This window comes from Cavia porcellus, unplaced genomic scaffold (genome assembly GCF_034190915.1).
Source record: "Cavia porcellus strain 051 isolate PalLab524CR breed Dunkin Hartley unplaced genomic scaffold, mCavPor4.1 scaffold_19, whole genome shotgun sequence".
Taxonomy (NCBI): Eukaryota; Metazoa; Chordata; class Mammalia; order Rodentia; family Caviidae; genus Cavia; species Cavia porcellus.
Window position 1 is genome coordinate 4,932,492 of NW_026947502.1, and position 15,286 is coordinate 4,947,777.

General features: G+C 42.7%; 1 protein-coding gene across 3 annotated transcripts in view; it reads right to left on the bottom strand.

The window, feature by feature from the left end:
• The window catches only part of Aff4 (ALF transcription elongation factor 4), an 86,229-nt gene extending 77,241 nt beyond the window's left edge, over nucleotides 1-8,988 (bottom strand). The window contains exon 1 of one of the 3 annotated variants that reach the window (XM_063230617.1): nucleotides 8,711-8,988. In XM_063230617.1, coding sequence (XP_063086687.1) covers nucleotides 8,711-8,742 — 32 coding nt within the window. In that variant the 5' untranslated portion in view covers nucleotides 8,743-8,988. Of the gene's footprint in view, nucleotides 1-8,522 lie in introns of all 3 variants that reach the window. The other 2 variants (XM_063230620.1, XM_063230618.1) reach the window with 2 other exon arrangements.
• Nucleotides 8,989-15,286: the final 6,298 nt, after the last annotated feature.

The window sequence follows — 15,286 nt, forward strand, 5'->3', positions numbered from 1 at the left end:
AAGATGACCAATTACAATAGTATATCATATAATTATACATATTACACTATATGGATAATATATATTTAGCATTGTACATTGTGTACAATACATAATGTAATATATATTATGTGTGTATAATATATAAACGTTATACATATTTTTATACTGTCTACAAATAAAAATCCCTAACAGCCACTGCAGTAAATACAGACCTTGTAACTTACTGTTCAATCTTTTTGTTTTGTTTTGTTTTGTTTTTTGGTTGTTTTGAGACAGGGTTTCAATATGCAATTCTGACTGACCTTGAACTCATGGCAATCCTCCTACCTCCCAGTGCTGGGATTACAAGACATGTGTTACAATACCCAGCCTTATTGATCAATCTTAAGGCAATCCTAAAACCCAAGTATCAACTAAAGTCCATTTGATCTGCTAAAATAAAGCAAGAGTTGCTAAACTTTTGGAGGGCCAGACAGAAAACACTTTAGCTTTAACAGACCATAAGGCCGGGGGTGTGGTGGCTCACGCCTGTAATCCCAACACTCAGGAGGCTGAGGCAGGAGGATCCTTGCAAGTTCGAGACCAGCCTGGGCTACAAAGTGAGCTCAAGGCCAGCCTGAACTGCATAGTGAGACCCTGCCCCCCCCAAAAAGACAAAATATAAATAAATAAAAATACAGACATATTGAGAGCGTGTTAGAAATAAAAACATAAAAAACCCAGGTAGGAGTAGTAGTGCACACCTGTAACTCCAGCACTCAGGAGGCTGAGGCAGGAGGATCATCACAAGATCTAGACCAGCCTGAACTTCGCAATGAGACCTTGTAAAAAATTCATTCATATATATATATATATATATATATATATATATATATATCCATCCCTTCTTAGCTTGCAGATCATCCAGAAAGAGGCAGCAGGCTGCACTGCATTTATTGATCATGGTTTGCTGAATATTATACTAAGGCAACATAAAATTGTCAACCTATAAAACTCCTTCCCAAATATTCTCTGTGTTTACCCTAACATCAGACAAGACAAGGAAAATATCCCAGTGGACAGAACTAAAAACCTTTTCCTAGCTGATCAAAAGACCTCACTCCATTTGCAAGGAAGTTGAGTCAACAAGTAAATTTGCTGGTTCTATCACTTGTGTTTGGTATTTTATAATAACAGTACCTTCTTTTTCTAAATGGAAGAATTAATGTTTTTCCTACTACTGGGTATCAGTTACATTAAGTATAAATATATTTAATATTAAGCCTATAGTTTTCAGACTTGTTATTAACAGAAACATCACCTCGGCTGGGCATGAGGGCACATTCCTGTAATCCCAGCACTCTAGAGGCTGAGGCAGGAGGATTACCACTAGTTTGAGGCCTGCCTGGATTGCGGTAAATTCAAAGCTGGCCTGAGCTACACAGAGAGAGTCTGACTCAAAAAACAAAAATAAAAACACAAAAAAAGAAACAGCACCTTTAAAATCATGACTGAAGACATAAAATACACACACATATATACATACAAATCAAGACTTGGAGAACAGTGGCCTCTGGTTGTGTTGCAAGATATGAATTTAGGTTATCTACACTAAAAGAAATGAGGTTGTTTAGTGTTGTATAGAAGCAGATTGTGTTAAATGAAAAATAATACATATGGAAAAAGTAGAACTATGTATATGTACTAGTCATGAGATAAATGGAATGAACTATTTCTTTTTTTTTTTTTTTTTTTCCTGCCTTTTTCCTTTTTATCGGTACCAGGGATCGAACTCATGTCTGCCTGCTTGCAAGGCAGGTGCTTATGCCACTGAGCTAAATCCCCAGCCCCAGAATGAACTATGTCAAATGTGCTTTATTCCATTTCTTCCTATAATGCTGCAAGTAAATATCATTACAATTTAGACTTCCCTCACCAGAGTTAATGGTCCAAAGATGGACACAGAATCTAATGAGTCCCTTTCCTGAGATCTGGAACTGAGAATTATGATGACAGGAGAAAAAAAGAGATGCTCAGTGCAGTAGTGCACACCTGTAATCCCAACACTCAGGAGGCTGAAGCAGGAGGATCAATGGTAGTTTGAGGCCAGCTATGCTACACAGCAAGACCCTGTCTCAAAAAAAAGGACACGTTTTAAACTCAAAGAGATTAGCAAATTTTGAAGTTAGTCTGTAACAGAAGAGAACTAACTGAATACCTTACATCTCAGGCGACAGAGATACTCCTGACCATATTTTAAACCCTGGATTTAGCTGTTCATGGAATTCATGATGTTGTAACTTGTATCTAGCTGTCCCCTAAAGCCTCATGCAGTCAATATGTGTGGCTTTTCAGAGGTGGCTACGTCTAGAGTGTGAGACACTTGGATTAAGAGTGTGATTACTAAATTGGGCCACTGATTGGCTTGGCGTAGTTTTGAAAGTAGATAATGGGAAGGTCCTCTGTGGGTGTGAGTGCTACCAAACAATAAAATGGACAGAAAGAAGGCTGCTGTGGTCACTTGTCACTTGTTGCCTTCTACCTGCCATGAACTGTTTCTCCTCTGCAATGCCCCTCTGCCATGCCTTGGACCCAGTCAAATCTGGCCTTATAGCTAGCCAACTATGAACTGAAACCTCTTCAAACTGAGAGCCACAATAAACCATTCCTCTTGTAGGTATGAGTGTCAGATACTTTGTCTCACAACAAGAAAAGTAACTAAGACACATGAGGTACCTAGTATGTTCCAAATAAACTCCTTTTGCTTCAGTTAGGTATGTGTCAATCTCCTAACTAAAAGAGTCTCTAATGAGCAATCTAAAGAGTATTCTATGATTAAAGAGTTCTGGCGATAACAAATCACTTCAAAATGGTAGCTGCAGCCAAGCATACTGGTACACACCTATAATCCGGCATTTTGGGGGGCTTAGGCAGCAGGATTACAGAAGTCTAATGCCAGCCTGGCCTACTCAGTGAATTCAGGGTCACTCTGAACTGTACAGCAAGTTCCTGTCTTAAAAAAATAAATAGGGGGCTGGGGATTTAGCTCAGTGGCATAAGCGCCTGCCTTGCAGGCGTACAGTTGTGAGCTTGATCCCCGGTAGCGATAGATAGGTAGATAGGTAGGTAGATAGATAGATAGATAGATAGATAGATAGATAGATAGATAAAAAGACTGTATCTGTTATAGTCTAATTTGAGAAGGTCCTGCAAAAAGGCTCATGTGCTAACGGCCTGGTCTCCAGCTTGTGGCTTTAATGGAAGACAGGGCCTACTCTCTTTCCTTTTACTTCCTGGCCACTGAGAGATGAACCTTGCATGCTTCTGCAATGATGTGCTACCTTGCCACAAGCCTAAAAGTAACTGGCCAAATGACTGTGGACTGAAATCCCTGAAATTATAAGCCAAAATAAACCTTTAGTCCTTTTAAGTTTTTGCCTCATACTTCTGTGGCTAATGAAATAGAAAAGGATAAAATCAACTCTGAAGAATAAAAAAAGAAGGCCAAAGCTAAAATGCAGAACTACCAATATAAAAGCATTACCAGAAAATCAGAGTCTGCAAAGGAATAATAGCCAATAGAAAAGGGAAAAATCAAACAGGCAACATCATAAAAGTCAATGAAAACAATGCCAATGAAATTGTTAATGATACCAAGTACAGAAAGACATAAGGGACTAAACAATTACTCCACAATTCAGCAACATACACTCTACAATAAGAGCAATTACCACTGGTATGGTGGAATGAGAAATCAAACTGAAAATTTAAGAGTAAGTGCACAATACTACATATGAAATTTCTTGCTATTAAAACATCAAGTCTGAAATCAAACTTCTAGATGCAACTACTAACAGAAAATGCAGGAGACAGAAAAACATTACATGAAATCACAGGGATGCTATCAGCACAATTCAGACTGAAAAAATCTCACAGTGCAGAAGATCTAAATTCTTCAATAAATCAATTTTGTGCAAGTAACACAAAGATGGAAGGCAATGGGGGCAACAGTGCATGCCTGTAATCCCAACTACTTAGCTCACTCAGAAGATCATAGATTCAAGGTCAGTCTGAGCAATTTAGCAAGACCCTATCCCAAAATAAGCATGTACCTCTGTAACACAGAATCCCTGGGTCCAGCTCTAGCACTGTGATTTCAGCATTAAGGAGGCAAGGCCATGGGAGAACACAAGTTCAAAACCAGGCTGTGATACAATTTAGCAGTGATATCCAGACTTTATCTCAAAAAATTAAAGAGGGCTGGTGATGTAGTTCAATCTTCAATGGAAGCAATGTGTTGGGTATGGTGGCTCATGCCTCTAATCCTGGCACTCAGGAGGCTGAAGCGCAAGGATCGCTGTGAGTTCAAAGCCAGCCTAAACTACATAGTGAGTATGAGGCCAGTCTGAACTACAAAATGAGACCTTATCTCAATAAAATAAGATAAAATAAAATAAAATAAAATAAAATAAACAAAAATTGTTATCAGGGCTGGGGATTTAACTCAGCAGTACAAGGGCCTGCCTTGCAAGTGCACAGTACTGAGTTCGATCCCCCATGCCAAAAAAAAAGAAAGAAAAAGGAAAAAAATTGTTATCAGGGAAATGTGAACACTGACTAGATACTGATTACTAAAAAACCTGTTAACTTTTTCTGTTGATTTTTAATATATAACACTGTTTTAATCCTTACCTTTTAGATACAAAATGAAATATATACAAAGTCTACCTTTTTACTAGCTTGTCAACCATCAGGGTAGTTCCATTGTGCTGTTTAAGATACAAAGTAATACCATGAAAGCTAGAAAGTGATACAGAGATTCAAAGCAAGTGAGAGCTACAAAGTGATACAGAGATTCAAAGCAAGTGAAAGCTACAAAGTGATACAAGGATTCAAAGCAAGTAGATCATTACTGGAGTAGGCTGAGAAGTCAAATAAAACTTTAGGAAGGCAACTGTACTTGCATCAGATCTTAAAAGATGATGAAATTTTAACAGAAAGGAACATGAGAGGAAAAAAAATGACATCCCAGGTTGAAAAAAATGGAAGCAACTAAAAAGAGGTGAGAAAGCCTCTCCTGCTGTAGTGTACCAGGCTGTATTCGCCTCTCCATAAAACTGTCCTTCCTCAAGGATGACTTGGAAAGGAAAAGTCAAAGTAAAAAGCATAACCCACTATGCAAATTCAAATTAACAAAATGGAAGAAGAGCCATTTAGGACCAAACTACTCCTACAGAGCCCCAGGAAGAAACAGGTTATAGTCTCTAGGTAACCAAACCACACTGGCTTTGCAGGGCAATCTACTGGTGTTACTCCTCTTCCCCTCCTTTTTTTCCTCCCTCCCCAAGGAAGCTTGACCTAAAAGCTCATGAGATTCTTTTACCTGATCCAGGAAATGATTATTAAAATAATTAAGTTTTAAAAAGCATCTACTAATAAACTGTGTCTCCCTGCCATCACATTAGGCACTTCAAGTAAGATAAAGATACATGAAATACCTTACCCTCAGAACATTACTCAGGTTACAGACTTTTTTAAAAATATAGCTGATGAGGTAGATCTTAAATAAGACTTTTATTTCTTCAAAAACAGAACAGGTACTGGGCAGCATGGCACATGGCTGTAATCCCAGCACTCAGCAGACTGAGCAGGGGAATCGCTGCAAATTTGAAGCCAGCCTGGACTACACAGAGAGTCCAGCCATTCTGAATTACATAGCAAGACCCTGTCTCAAAAAAGAAAAACAGAGGAGGTGGAGGAGGAGAAAAAAAAAAAAGTAGACTAACCCTAACATTAAAATATTTTGGAGTATTGTGGAACTAAATTTAGTGATGAATATCTTCTATGTTTCAATATCATTAAAATTCTCAGGACATGCCAGTGAAAATGAATATCAAGACAAAAAGGAATATAAATTATCAGCCAAAAATTAGTAATTGTAATGTCTATTGTTGCTGTCTTCTATGTACCAGAACAAACTCCAAATATCCAAGATGGGTAAGTATAGGGAGTCAGAAAAAGTGGGGGCACATTCCTTAAATCAAAGAAAAAAGCAGCAAGATAACAGGTCAGGTTAGCTTTGAGCAGTCATCAGTCACTAACTGCATCTTATTTCACAATAACTGAGACTGTCAAACACCCTCCCAGAAATCAAATATAGTTATTCCAACTTATCAGAGGAAATGAACAACAGAAAGGATAAAATATGATTATGGGAAAGACAGGAAAGCTTTATAAAGGCAAATTTTTAGATTATCTATAGAATATAGTTAAGGCAAAAAGATATATATATATATACCATCAATTTTCATGCTATAAATGCACTTCTGGGTCACTGTTCAGGTGTGCCCTCCATATTTAAGGATACTACCTGATTTTATGAAAACTATGAAGGAGCCAGGGATTTAGCTCAGTGGCATAAGCACCTGCCTGGCACATGCGAGGTGATGAGTTTGGTCGCCAGTACCAAAAAAAAAAAAAAAGAAAGAAAGAAAGAAAAAAAGTAAAGAAAAATACTAAGAAGAGAAGGCCACATAATCTTGGACTCCATTGTAATCCACAAAAGAAACACCTATTTTCTTTGTCTCTCTCGTGTAGACACAAACCATGACATTTACCTTACTGCTTCAAAAGAGGTAAGACACATAACTTTTAGAAAGATTCATCTTCTGCTCACATTCTTGAGATGATGCTCATTTTTGCCCCTTTAAATACTGATTATTTGGTCATGTAGTTTTCCTTAAGTTTACCTATTTGTGAAATTTTAGTATGGATAATGATATAACAACTTCAGGTTCAAAGTGCTATCACATTCTAATCCGACCTTATAAATGTATAAAATATTGGGGAGGGAAAAGATAGATATGGAACTTGCCCTAAGGACGCTAAAATGTATAAGACATATAAAATGACAACACGGTAACTGTTACAGAAAGGGTACAATAGTTGAAAGGGGTACAGAAAAGAAAGTGAATGAATCTGAGTATGAGACCTGGAGTCTCAAACAGAAAGTGAATTGGAACGAAAATACTGTCTTGAGGAATTCTTAATTACACAGCTTCACAAAGCACGGAAGGGCACCTTTCACCCCCAGCACTGCAGAACACATTCCAACTAGTGTTTTTTTCCCCCCAACTAACCAGTAAAAACTTGGTCATCTACAAACACCTCACAAGATTTGTCTTAAGTAAACTCTGCCTCCTGTTCCAACGAAGTTAACAAAAATCAGCCTCCAAACTATTACAATCTGAACGAATCTGCTTATTTTTTAAAAATGCTTGCAAACGTTTTCAATAAATTCACTCTGAAACATAATTAAAAATAACTTGAGATATGTTGTTTAGAGAATGAAAAACGCAGCAACTAATAAGTAGAAGAAACACAAGCGATTTGAAAAAACCAGCTTTGTTGAGAACCCAGTGGCCACTTGCCAATACTTCTTTATGCAGCACATACGACCAAAGATTCTAAGCAGACTCCTTGGGCTACAAAGGCTCTTTATCAAATCCAAAATTAAGAAAGTTCTCATAAATACTTGAAGGTAGGTAAGCTAAAAAGCAGTGAAATAAAAGGCTTTATAAAGCTCTGTACAATCAATACAAACCACAGCTTTATCTGAGCCCTAAAAAACAGGAGACATTTTAAACGTCACACAAATAACCTATTCACAGGCACTTATAACTTGGGAGTCTGTCAAGAAAAATACCGGACACTCGAAACGGCTGAGGTTAATTTTAAAAAAAGAAAATCTCTCTATGGCCACCAGGGAATAAATCTAACAATTCTTAATTCTTACAAAACTATGAGAATCCCAAATCGAGCTCTTCCTCTTCGTGTAAACTGCACACACAAGCATTTCAGATCTGTGCTTTCAACACCCTGTAAATGATGTCGTCTGTGCATGAAAAGGCAAGAAGGTTACTCCCCAAACTCCTGGATCCCATGATCCAACCTCCTAGAGTGGAAGGAACAGTAAAGTGGAAGGAACAAAGCACTGACGTCAATTACGAGATTAACCCCGAGCACAGGCAGCTGTAGGAAAGGCCTAAACATCAATAGCCTAGTGCAAGCTCTGGGGTAAGAAGGTAACAGGCCGATCAGAAGTTCGGGGTGGGGGGAGACTCAAGGATTACACCCCCACGTTTCCATTTTTAGTCAACCTCCTTCGCTTAACGAAGACGAAAAATTTTTTTTTCAGAGGAGAGAGGAGAGGTGGGGGAGGTGCGCAGGATCGCGAGAAGGAAAGCGAGAACTAGCTGGGTAACGACAGCCAGAAAATTGGGGCCTCTGTGCTCTCCGATCAGAATAACCTGAAATTGAGGAGGCTATTAAAAGGGAGCAATTCGGCAGGGGCAATGTCCGCGGGAAGGGACGGATCCACCGAGGGAAGGAAGACGGCGAGAGATGGGCGTCTGCGAGCCTCCGCCGGACTCGGCTGGCTTTTTCCTTCTCTCGCCAAGACCGAGAGCCCGAGCGCGCGCGCAGGGACGAGGGCCCAGGGCGATGGCGCAGCTCCGCCGCCCTCCCCCGCGGCACGGCCGCGGCTCGCCGGCCCTGCTCACCTCCAGTCCCGGCTCCGCTAGGCCCAAACCATCTCCCGGCGGCGGCGGCGGCGGCGGCGGAGGAGGAGGAGGAGGAGCGGGCCTGCCTTCACGGAACGCGCATCCGGCCGCCCGCTGCGGCGACCGGCTGCCAAGGGCGGGAGGCCGGGGGCGGCGGTTCCGAGGCCCGGGATCGGCGGCGCACTCACAGGGCAGCGGCGGAGGTCCCGCCCCGCTGCATGACGGCCGGGCCCAGCCCGCGACGGCTGCCTCAGGCGGCGGGGGGCGGGCTGACGACGACGGGGCACCCAGCTCCCGCCCCGTCCGCTGGCGGCGGCGGCGACGACTCGACTCCCGCAGCTCCGGCTCTGACTGACGCAGCGGCCGCGCCACCCACGTGACCAGGCCGGGCGGGGCGGCGTCACGTGACCAGGCCGCGCCCCTCCCGCCGGGCCGAGGACCGGGCCCGGAGGCGACGCCCGCGGGTCGCGTGAGGCGGAGGACCGGCCGAGGGCCGCCCGGGGTCCAGGTCCCAGCGGCCGCCCGGGATGCAGCTCGTACGCCCTCCCTTGCCCGGCTCGCTAGAGGGGTTCGGCCGGGCTAGACGAGCCGAGCCGGAATGACCGGTTCTGCGGGGGGGGGGGGGCCGAAGCCCCGAAGCTCCTCGGCAACTTCCGGTGCTGCCTGCGGCCGGGCCGGACCGAGCCTGGCCGGAACCCGCGGGGAGGGCAGGCTGCGGGGCGCTTATTCTTGATCTGTGCTTCACCCAGCCCGGGAGGCCGAGCCCACCCTGGTCATCCTCTGCACCTCCCTTGCCACTGATCATTTTTCTGGTTGTCATTCTGAACACTTGCTACGCCTCTTAATATCATGCCAGGGGGCGAAGCCAGGATTGAACTGAGAATAGGCTGGTAGTGACAGACCAGACAGCGTCGGAGGGGCTCAGGGCCCGGGGTGGAAACTGTCAGGGAGGCTGCCCTGCAGCGCATATGGAAAACACATAACTGGCTCGTTTTTGCATGCTTCATCTGAAGGAACCTAGTGAATTTTTCTTCCCCATACGGCTAAGAAATGTATGAAAATGCTTTTATTGGCCTCCAAAAGCTGGTAAATTCACCAGCATCAATAGGATAGTTTTTTTGTTTTTTTTAATTTCTAACCACCAGTTGTTTTTTAAAGCACCCTTCTAGTCTGTGGCTACATAAATGTCTGTATATAAATTAACAATTTTATTAATCCAAAACTAAAAGACAAAATACAGGGAAAATAATACGGGCAAAGCACAGCTTCTTTAGCTCTTGAGGGGCATATTTGTTGTTTGCAGTTTTTAAAATGTCAGAATCCAGGCATGGTGACACAGGCCTGTAATCTCAGCACTTAGGAGGTTGTGGCAGCAGGATCATTTCACATTCCAGATCAGTGTGAGCTACAAAGTGAGTTCAAAGACAGCCTGAACTGCATAGCACATGAAGAAACCAGGGTTGGGGGCTGGGGATTGAGCTCAGGGACTTAAGGGGCAAGCAGAAGGTCATGGGTTGAGCTGGCCATAGTGGCTATGCCTGTAATCCCAGCACTCAGGAGGATTGCTATGAGTTTGAGGGCAGCCTGGGCTACAAAGTGAGTTCAAGGCCAGCCTGAACTGCATAGTGAAACTCTGTCTTAAAAAGACAAATATAAAAGCTGGACATGGTGGCACACTTCTGTAATCCTAGCACTTGGGAAGCTGAGACATTCGCACTGTGACTAATAGCCTGGGCCACAGATGAGCCTAAGGCCAGCCTGAACTGCGTGGCAAGTCAATGGGCTGGGGATTTAGCTCAGGGGCATAAGCACATGCCTGGCATGCGTGAGGTCATGAGTTTGATCCCCAGTACAAAAAAAAAAAAAAAAAAAAAAAAATTCTGTTTCAAAAAGACAAAGAAACCAAGGTTGGTGGAGCAGCCCTGTAAACCCTGCACCTGGGAGGCTGAGGCAGCAGGAGTGTAGGCTACACAGTGTATAGTGAGACCACCACACCAAAAAAAAAAGAAAGAAAGAAAATATATATAAATAAAGCTATTACACACATTCATGTAACAAAATTCAGGTTTTAAAATGACCTCCACTAGCTGGGTGTGGTGGCTCACGCCTGTAATCCAGCTAATCCCAGCACTCGGGAGGCTGAGGCAGGAGGATCGTTGTGAGTTCGAGACCAGCCTAGGCTACAAAGGGAGCTCAAGGCCAGCCTGAACTGCACAGCGAGACCCTGTCTCAAAAAAGACAAATAAATAAATAAAATAACCTCCACTATTATTTTGTGAAAACAACTAGGTAAAAAAGTACCAAGTCATAGGGGCTGGGGATCTAGCTCAGCTGCATAAGCACCTGCCTTGCAAGCAGGCAGTTGTGAGTTCGACCCCCCGGTACTGATAAAAAGGAAAAAGACAATAATAATAATAATAATAACCATTATCTCTCACAGTTTCTATAGGTGAGTAATTTGGGTGACCTTGCTAGGCAGTTCCAGGTTGGGGTCTCTTAAAAAGTTGTAGTGAGGAGCCAGGGATTTAGCTTAGTAGCATAAGCCCTTGCCTGGCAAGCACAAGGTCATAAATCCAATCTCTGGTACCAAAAAAAAAAAAAAAAAAGAATTTTTAATTTGAGCTGGGCGTGGTGGCTCACACCTGTAATGCCAGCACTGGGAGGCTGAGGTGGGAGGATCCTTGCAAGTTTGAGACCAGCCTGGGCTACAAAGTGAGCTCAAGGCCAGCCTGAACTGCATAGCGAGACCCTGTCTCAAAAAAGACAAAAAAAAATTGTAGTGAGGCTGGGCCTGGTGGTATATGCCTATCATCTCAGCACTCAGGAGGCTGAGGCAGGAGGAGTGCTGTGAGTTTGAGGCTAGCCTGGGCTGCAAAGTGAAATCAAAGCCAGTCTCAACTACATAGTGAAACCCTGTCTCAAAAAAAAAAAACAAAAAAATTGTAGTTACTGGAAAGCCTTCACATCCTCCTGGCAGGACAGCCGGGAAGTTGGCCTGGGCATGGGTATTTCCAGAGGTGGAGGCTGAAGCACCTATTATGACATCACACGTTACTTTTATTCCATTCCATTGGTCAGAGAGCTTAGCTGGGATTCCATGTGGGCGGAGCTACACAAAGGCAGGTGGAACCCCGGAAGTGAGGATCATTGATAACCATCTTTGAAGCTAGTTATCACAATCTAGACTATGATTTTCCCTACTGTACTTGTGCAGATTTGAAGCAATTTCCAGAAAGAAAAAAGAAACCCCCTAATGAACACTGAATTGTAATTTTTATATGGTTCAATTATACTTCTTTATAAACCATAGTACAGCGCACTACTGTTTGAAGCTCTATTAATGTATAAATTTAAATATTTAACTATTAAAAGTATAAAGACAGCTTAACATGGTAGTGTATGCCTGTAGTCTCATCATTTAGGAGGGTAAGAGGGAGGATTGCTGAGAATTTGAGGCCAGACTGGGCTATATAGTGAAATTTTTTTTGAAAAACAAAATTAATGTTTTAAAATGGAGTTTCCTTGGTGTAGAGGTTTTAAAATTCCAATTCGGTTTATTTCTTTAATTTTTTCTTTCAAATTATTTCTATTGGTCTTTGCAGTATATGATTACATTCCTCATGGGAGTTGGTACATGTACATATCACATCTTAATTCATTTTACATTCCTCCCCTCCGCATTCTCCCTCCCTTTCAAGTTTCTTTAACATTAGGGATAATTTTATCATCAGTTTATTCCTCGGCAAGCTTTGGTAAATTGTCTTTCAAGAAATTTGCCCAGCTGGGCATGGTGGCTCATGCCTGTAATCCCGGCACTCGGGAGGCTGAGACAGGAGGATTGTTGTGAGCTCCAGACCAGCCTGGGCTACAAAGTGAGCTCAAGGCCAGCCTGAACTGCACAGTGAGACCCTGACTCAAAAAAAAAAAAAAAAAAAGAAAAGAAAAGAAAAAGAAATTTGTCCATTCATGTTATTACATGTGTAGGTATTCCATGCTACTATCCCTTTAGTGGATTTTTAGTACCTGTGAAACCTAAGGCAATGCAGCTGGTCCAAACTCCTGATATTGATCATTGTATCTTGTTTTTTACCCTCAGCAGTCAAACTAGAGATTTTTTTTCCCCCAGTAATGGCTACATCCCCAGCCCTTTCTTACTTTTTCTTTTGAGATAGGGTCTCACTAGATTACTAAATTGCCAGGCTAGGGTTAGAATTTGCAATCCGCCTGCTCAGCTCCTAGAGAGCCAAAATTATATCCCAGAAAGCTGAGATTACCACCATTCTTGGTAAGTTTTATGTGGGTTTGGTGGTTTTTAAATTAATATTATTATTGTGATTTTATTTTTATTTATTTTTGTTTGGGGTAAATTTTTTGAGACAAGGTCTCACAACATAATTCCGGTTGACCTTAGCTCACTATGCAGCCCAAGCCAACCTGGAAATCTAGGCAGTCCTCCTGCCTCAGCCTCATGACTGTCGGGTCTTGGGAGTGTCCTCACAGCTTCAGCCTCGCTGTCTCTTTCTCACACTTTTTCTTCTGCCCTGCCTGGTTACAAAGGAAGTGGTTTTGTTCTGTTCTACAACCATAACCTGCTGTCATGCCACAAGCCTAAAAGCAAGAGGGCCAAGCAATCATGGACTGAATCTTCCAATTCTAGGTCTTGGGCCTTGGAACCCTAGGACCTCCAGCTCCCAGAATTAAACCACTGATGCTTATCATTCTCCAGTTGCAAACAGGAGGTTGTAGGACCTCTCTAATTATATGAGCTGATTCCCATATTAATTTATTCACATGTACCTATCTATAATGTAAGATGCATACACATACACACATCCTGTTAAACTCATGTCTCTCTCATGCCAGGCAAAATGTCATGCAAGGCTGGACATGGTGATGCATGCCTGTAATCCCAGCATGCAGGAGGCTGAGGCAGGAAGGACTGGAACAAGTTTTTCTGGAGAAATCTAACAGGTCTTGTCTTTGCTTTACTGGTCTATATAGTAGGGTTTTGTTTGTTCATCTGTTTTTTTCTCTTCTTCTTTTTTTTTTTTTTTCAGGAAGAAATCAAGTATGAGTTTCCTTTCTGTCACTAGGACAAAATACACGATGCACACAATTGAAAGGAGGAAGGCTTTAATTTTGGCTCACTGTTCCAGATGTTTCAGTCCATGATCAGTTGGCCCCAGGCAGAAATACCATGGCAGAGGAAAAGGTGTTCGACTCATAGCAGCTGGACACAGGGAGAGAATAAAGAAAACTAGACCAAAAGATACTCTCCAGCTGGGCCTGGTGGCCCATGCCTATAATCCCAGCACTTGGGAGGCTGAGGCAGCAGGATTGCCATGAGTTTGAGGGATGCCTGAACTACACCGTGAAACTGTATCTCAAAAAACAAAAAATAAGCCAGGCAAGGTGGCGCAAGCCTGTAATCTGAACACTCAGGAGGCTGAGGCAGGAGCATTGTTAGGAGTTTGAGACTAGCCTGGGCTACAAAGTGAACTCAAGATCAGCCTAAACTGCATATTGAGACCCAGTCTCAGAAAGACAAAATAAATAAATGATAAACAAAAAAAGAGAGAGATACACTGTCCAAAGACATGCACATCAACCCAACTGCCCTGACTGGGCCTTACCTCCTAACAGGCCAGCAGGTTAACTGTGAACTCATCAATGATTGATCCAGTAACCAGGTTAGTGCCTCATGAAGCAGTTACTTTCTGAGGGTCCCACTGGTAAATACATGAGACTTGGGGGGGGGTCACTTTCAAACTAACCCTAAAGTGATAGTATAAATAGGGGTTTACTTTACATTTAACTGAAAATTCTGTTTTCATGGTTGTGTTTGTATGTGTATCTAGTCTCTCCGACTAGGTAGTACTCCAAGGAATCTGTTGTTGAACTGTTACTTACGGATCTTTGTAAAGAACCTTCCACCTACGACTTCCATTAATATCTGTGGTTCTGATGACTGAACACCCCGATGAATGAGCCCAAGTACTTTTGGGGGTACCTTTCAAAAACAGTAACGATTTCTAGGCCCACAACTTCCATCTTTACCTGTTTCCAGTGCAGAAGCTGTCGGCCAGGTATCACACTGTTTGCCTCCCTCCTTTCCATCTTCCTAATGCCTTTCTCCCACTCTAGTACAAACACAAGGCACGACGATCCAAAGTGTAAAAACCTGACCAAAACACCATAGGTGGCAGCACACACCTGCAATCCCAGCACTCAAGAGGCTGAGGCAACAGGATCAATGTAAGTTCAAGACCAGCCTGGGCTACAAAGTGAGCTCAAGGCCAACCTGACCTGCACAGTGAGACTCTGTCTCCAAGAGGCAAACAAACAAACAGAAAAACCACTACTGGAAGACTGGGGAGAGCTCCGTGGTACAGCACTTGCCTACTGTGTGCAAAGAACAAGGCCAAAAACAAAAACCATACTCAGAAATAGGGCTTTGGGGCAACTTCTCTCAATTCAGGCATCATAATCCACAACCCAAAATCTTTTTTTTTTTTTGGTCAGGGGCACAACCTGGTACCAGAAAATGGATATTTGGCCTATTTTTTGAACATATGGGATTTGAACCCATGTTTGATGCTGGGATATGAACCCATGTTTCTCTCATGCCAGGCCCCAGGCTGGGCATAGTGATGCATGCCTGTAATCCCAGCACTCAGGAGGCTGAGGCAGGAGGATTGGCACAAATTCAAGGTCAGTCTGGGCTACACAGCAAGACCATCTCAAAAAACAAAACTCCCCCTCCA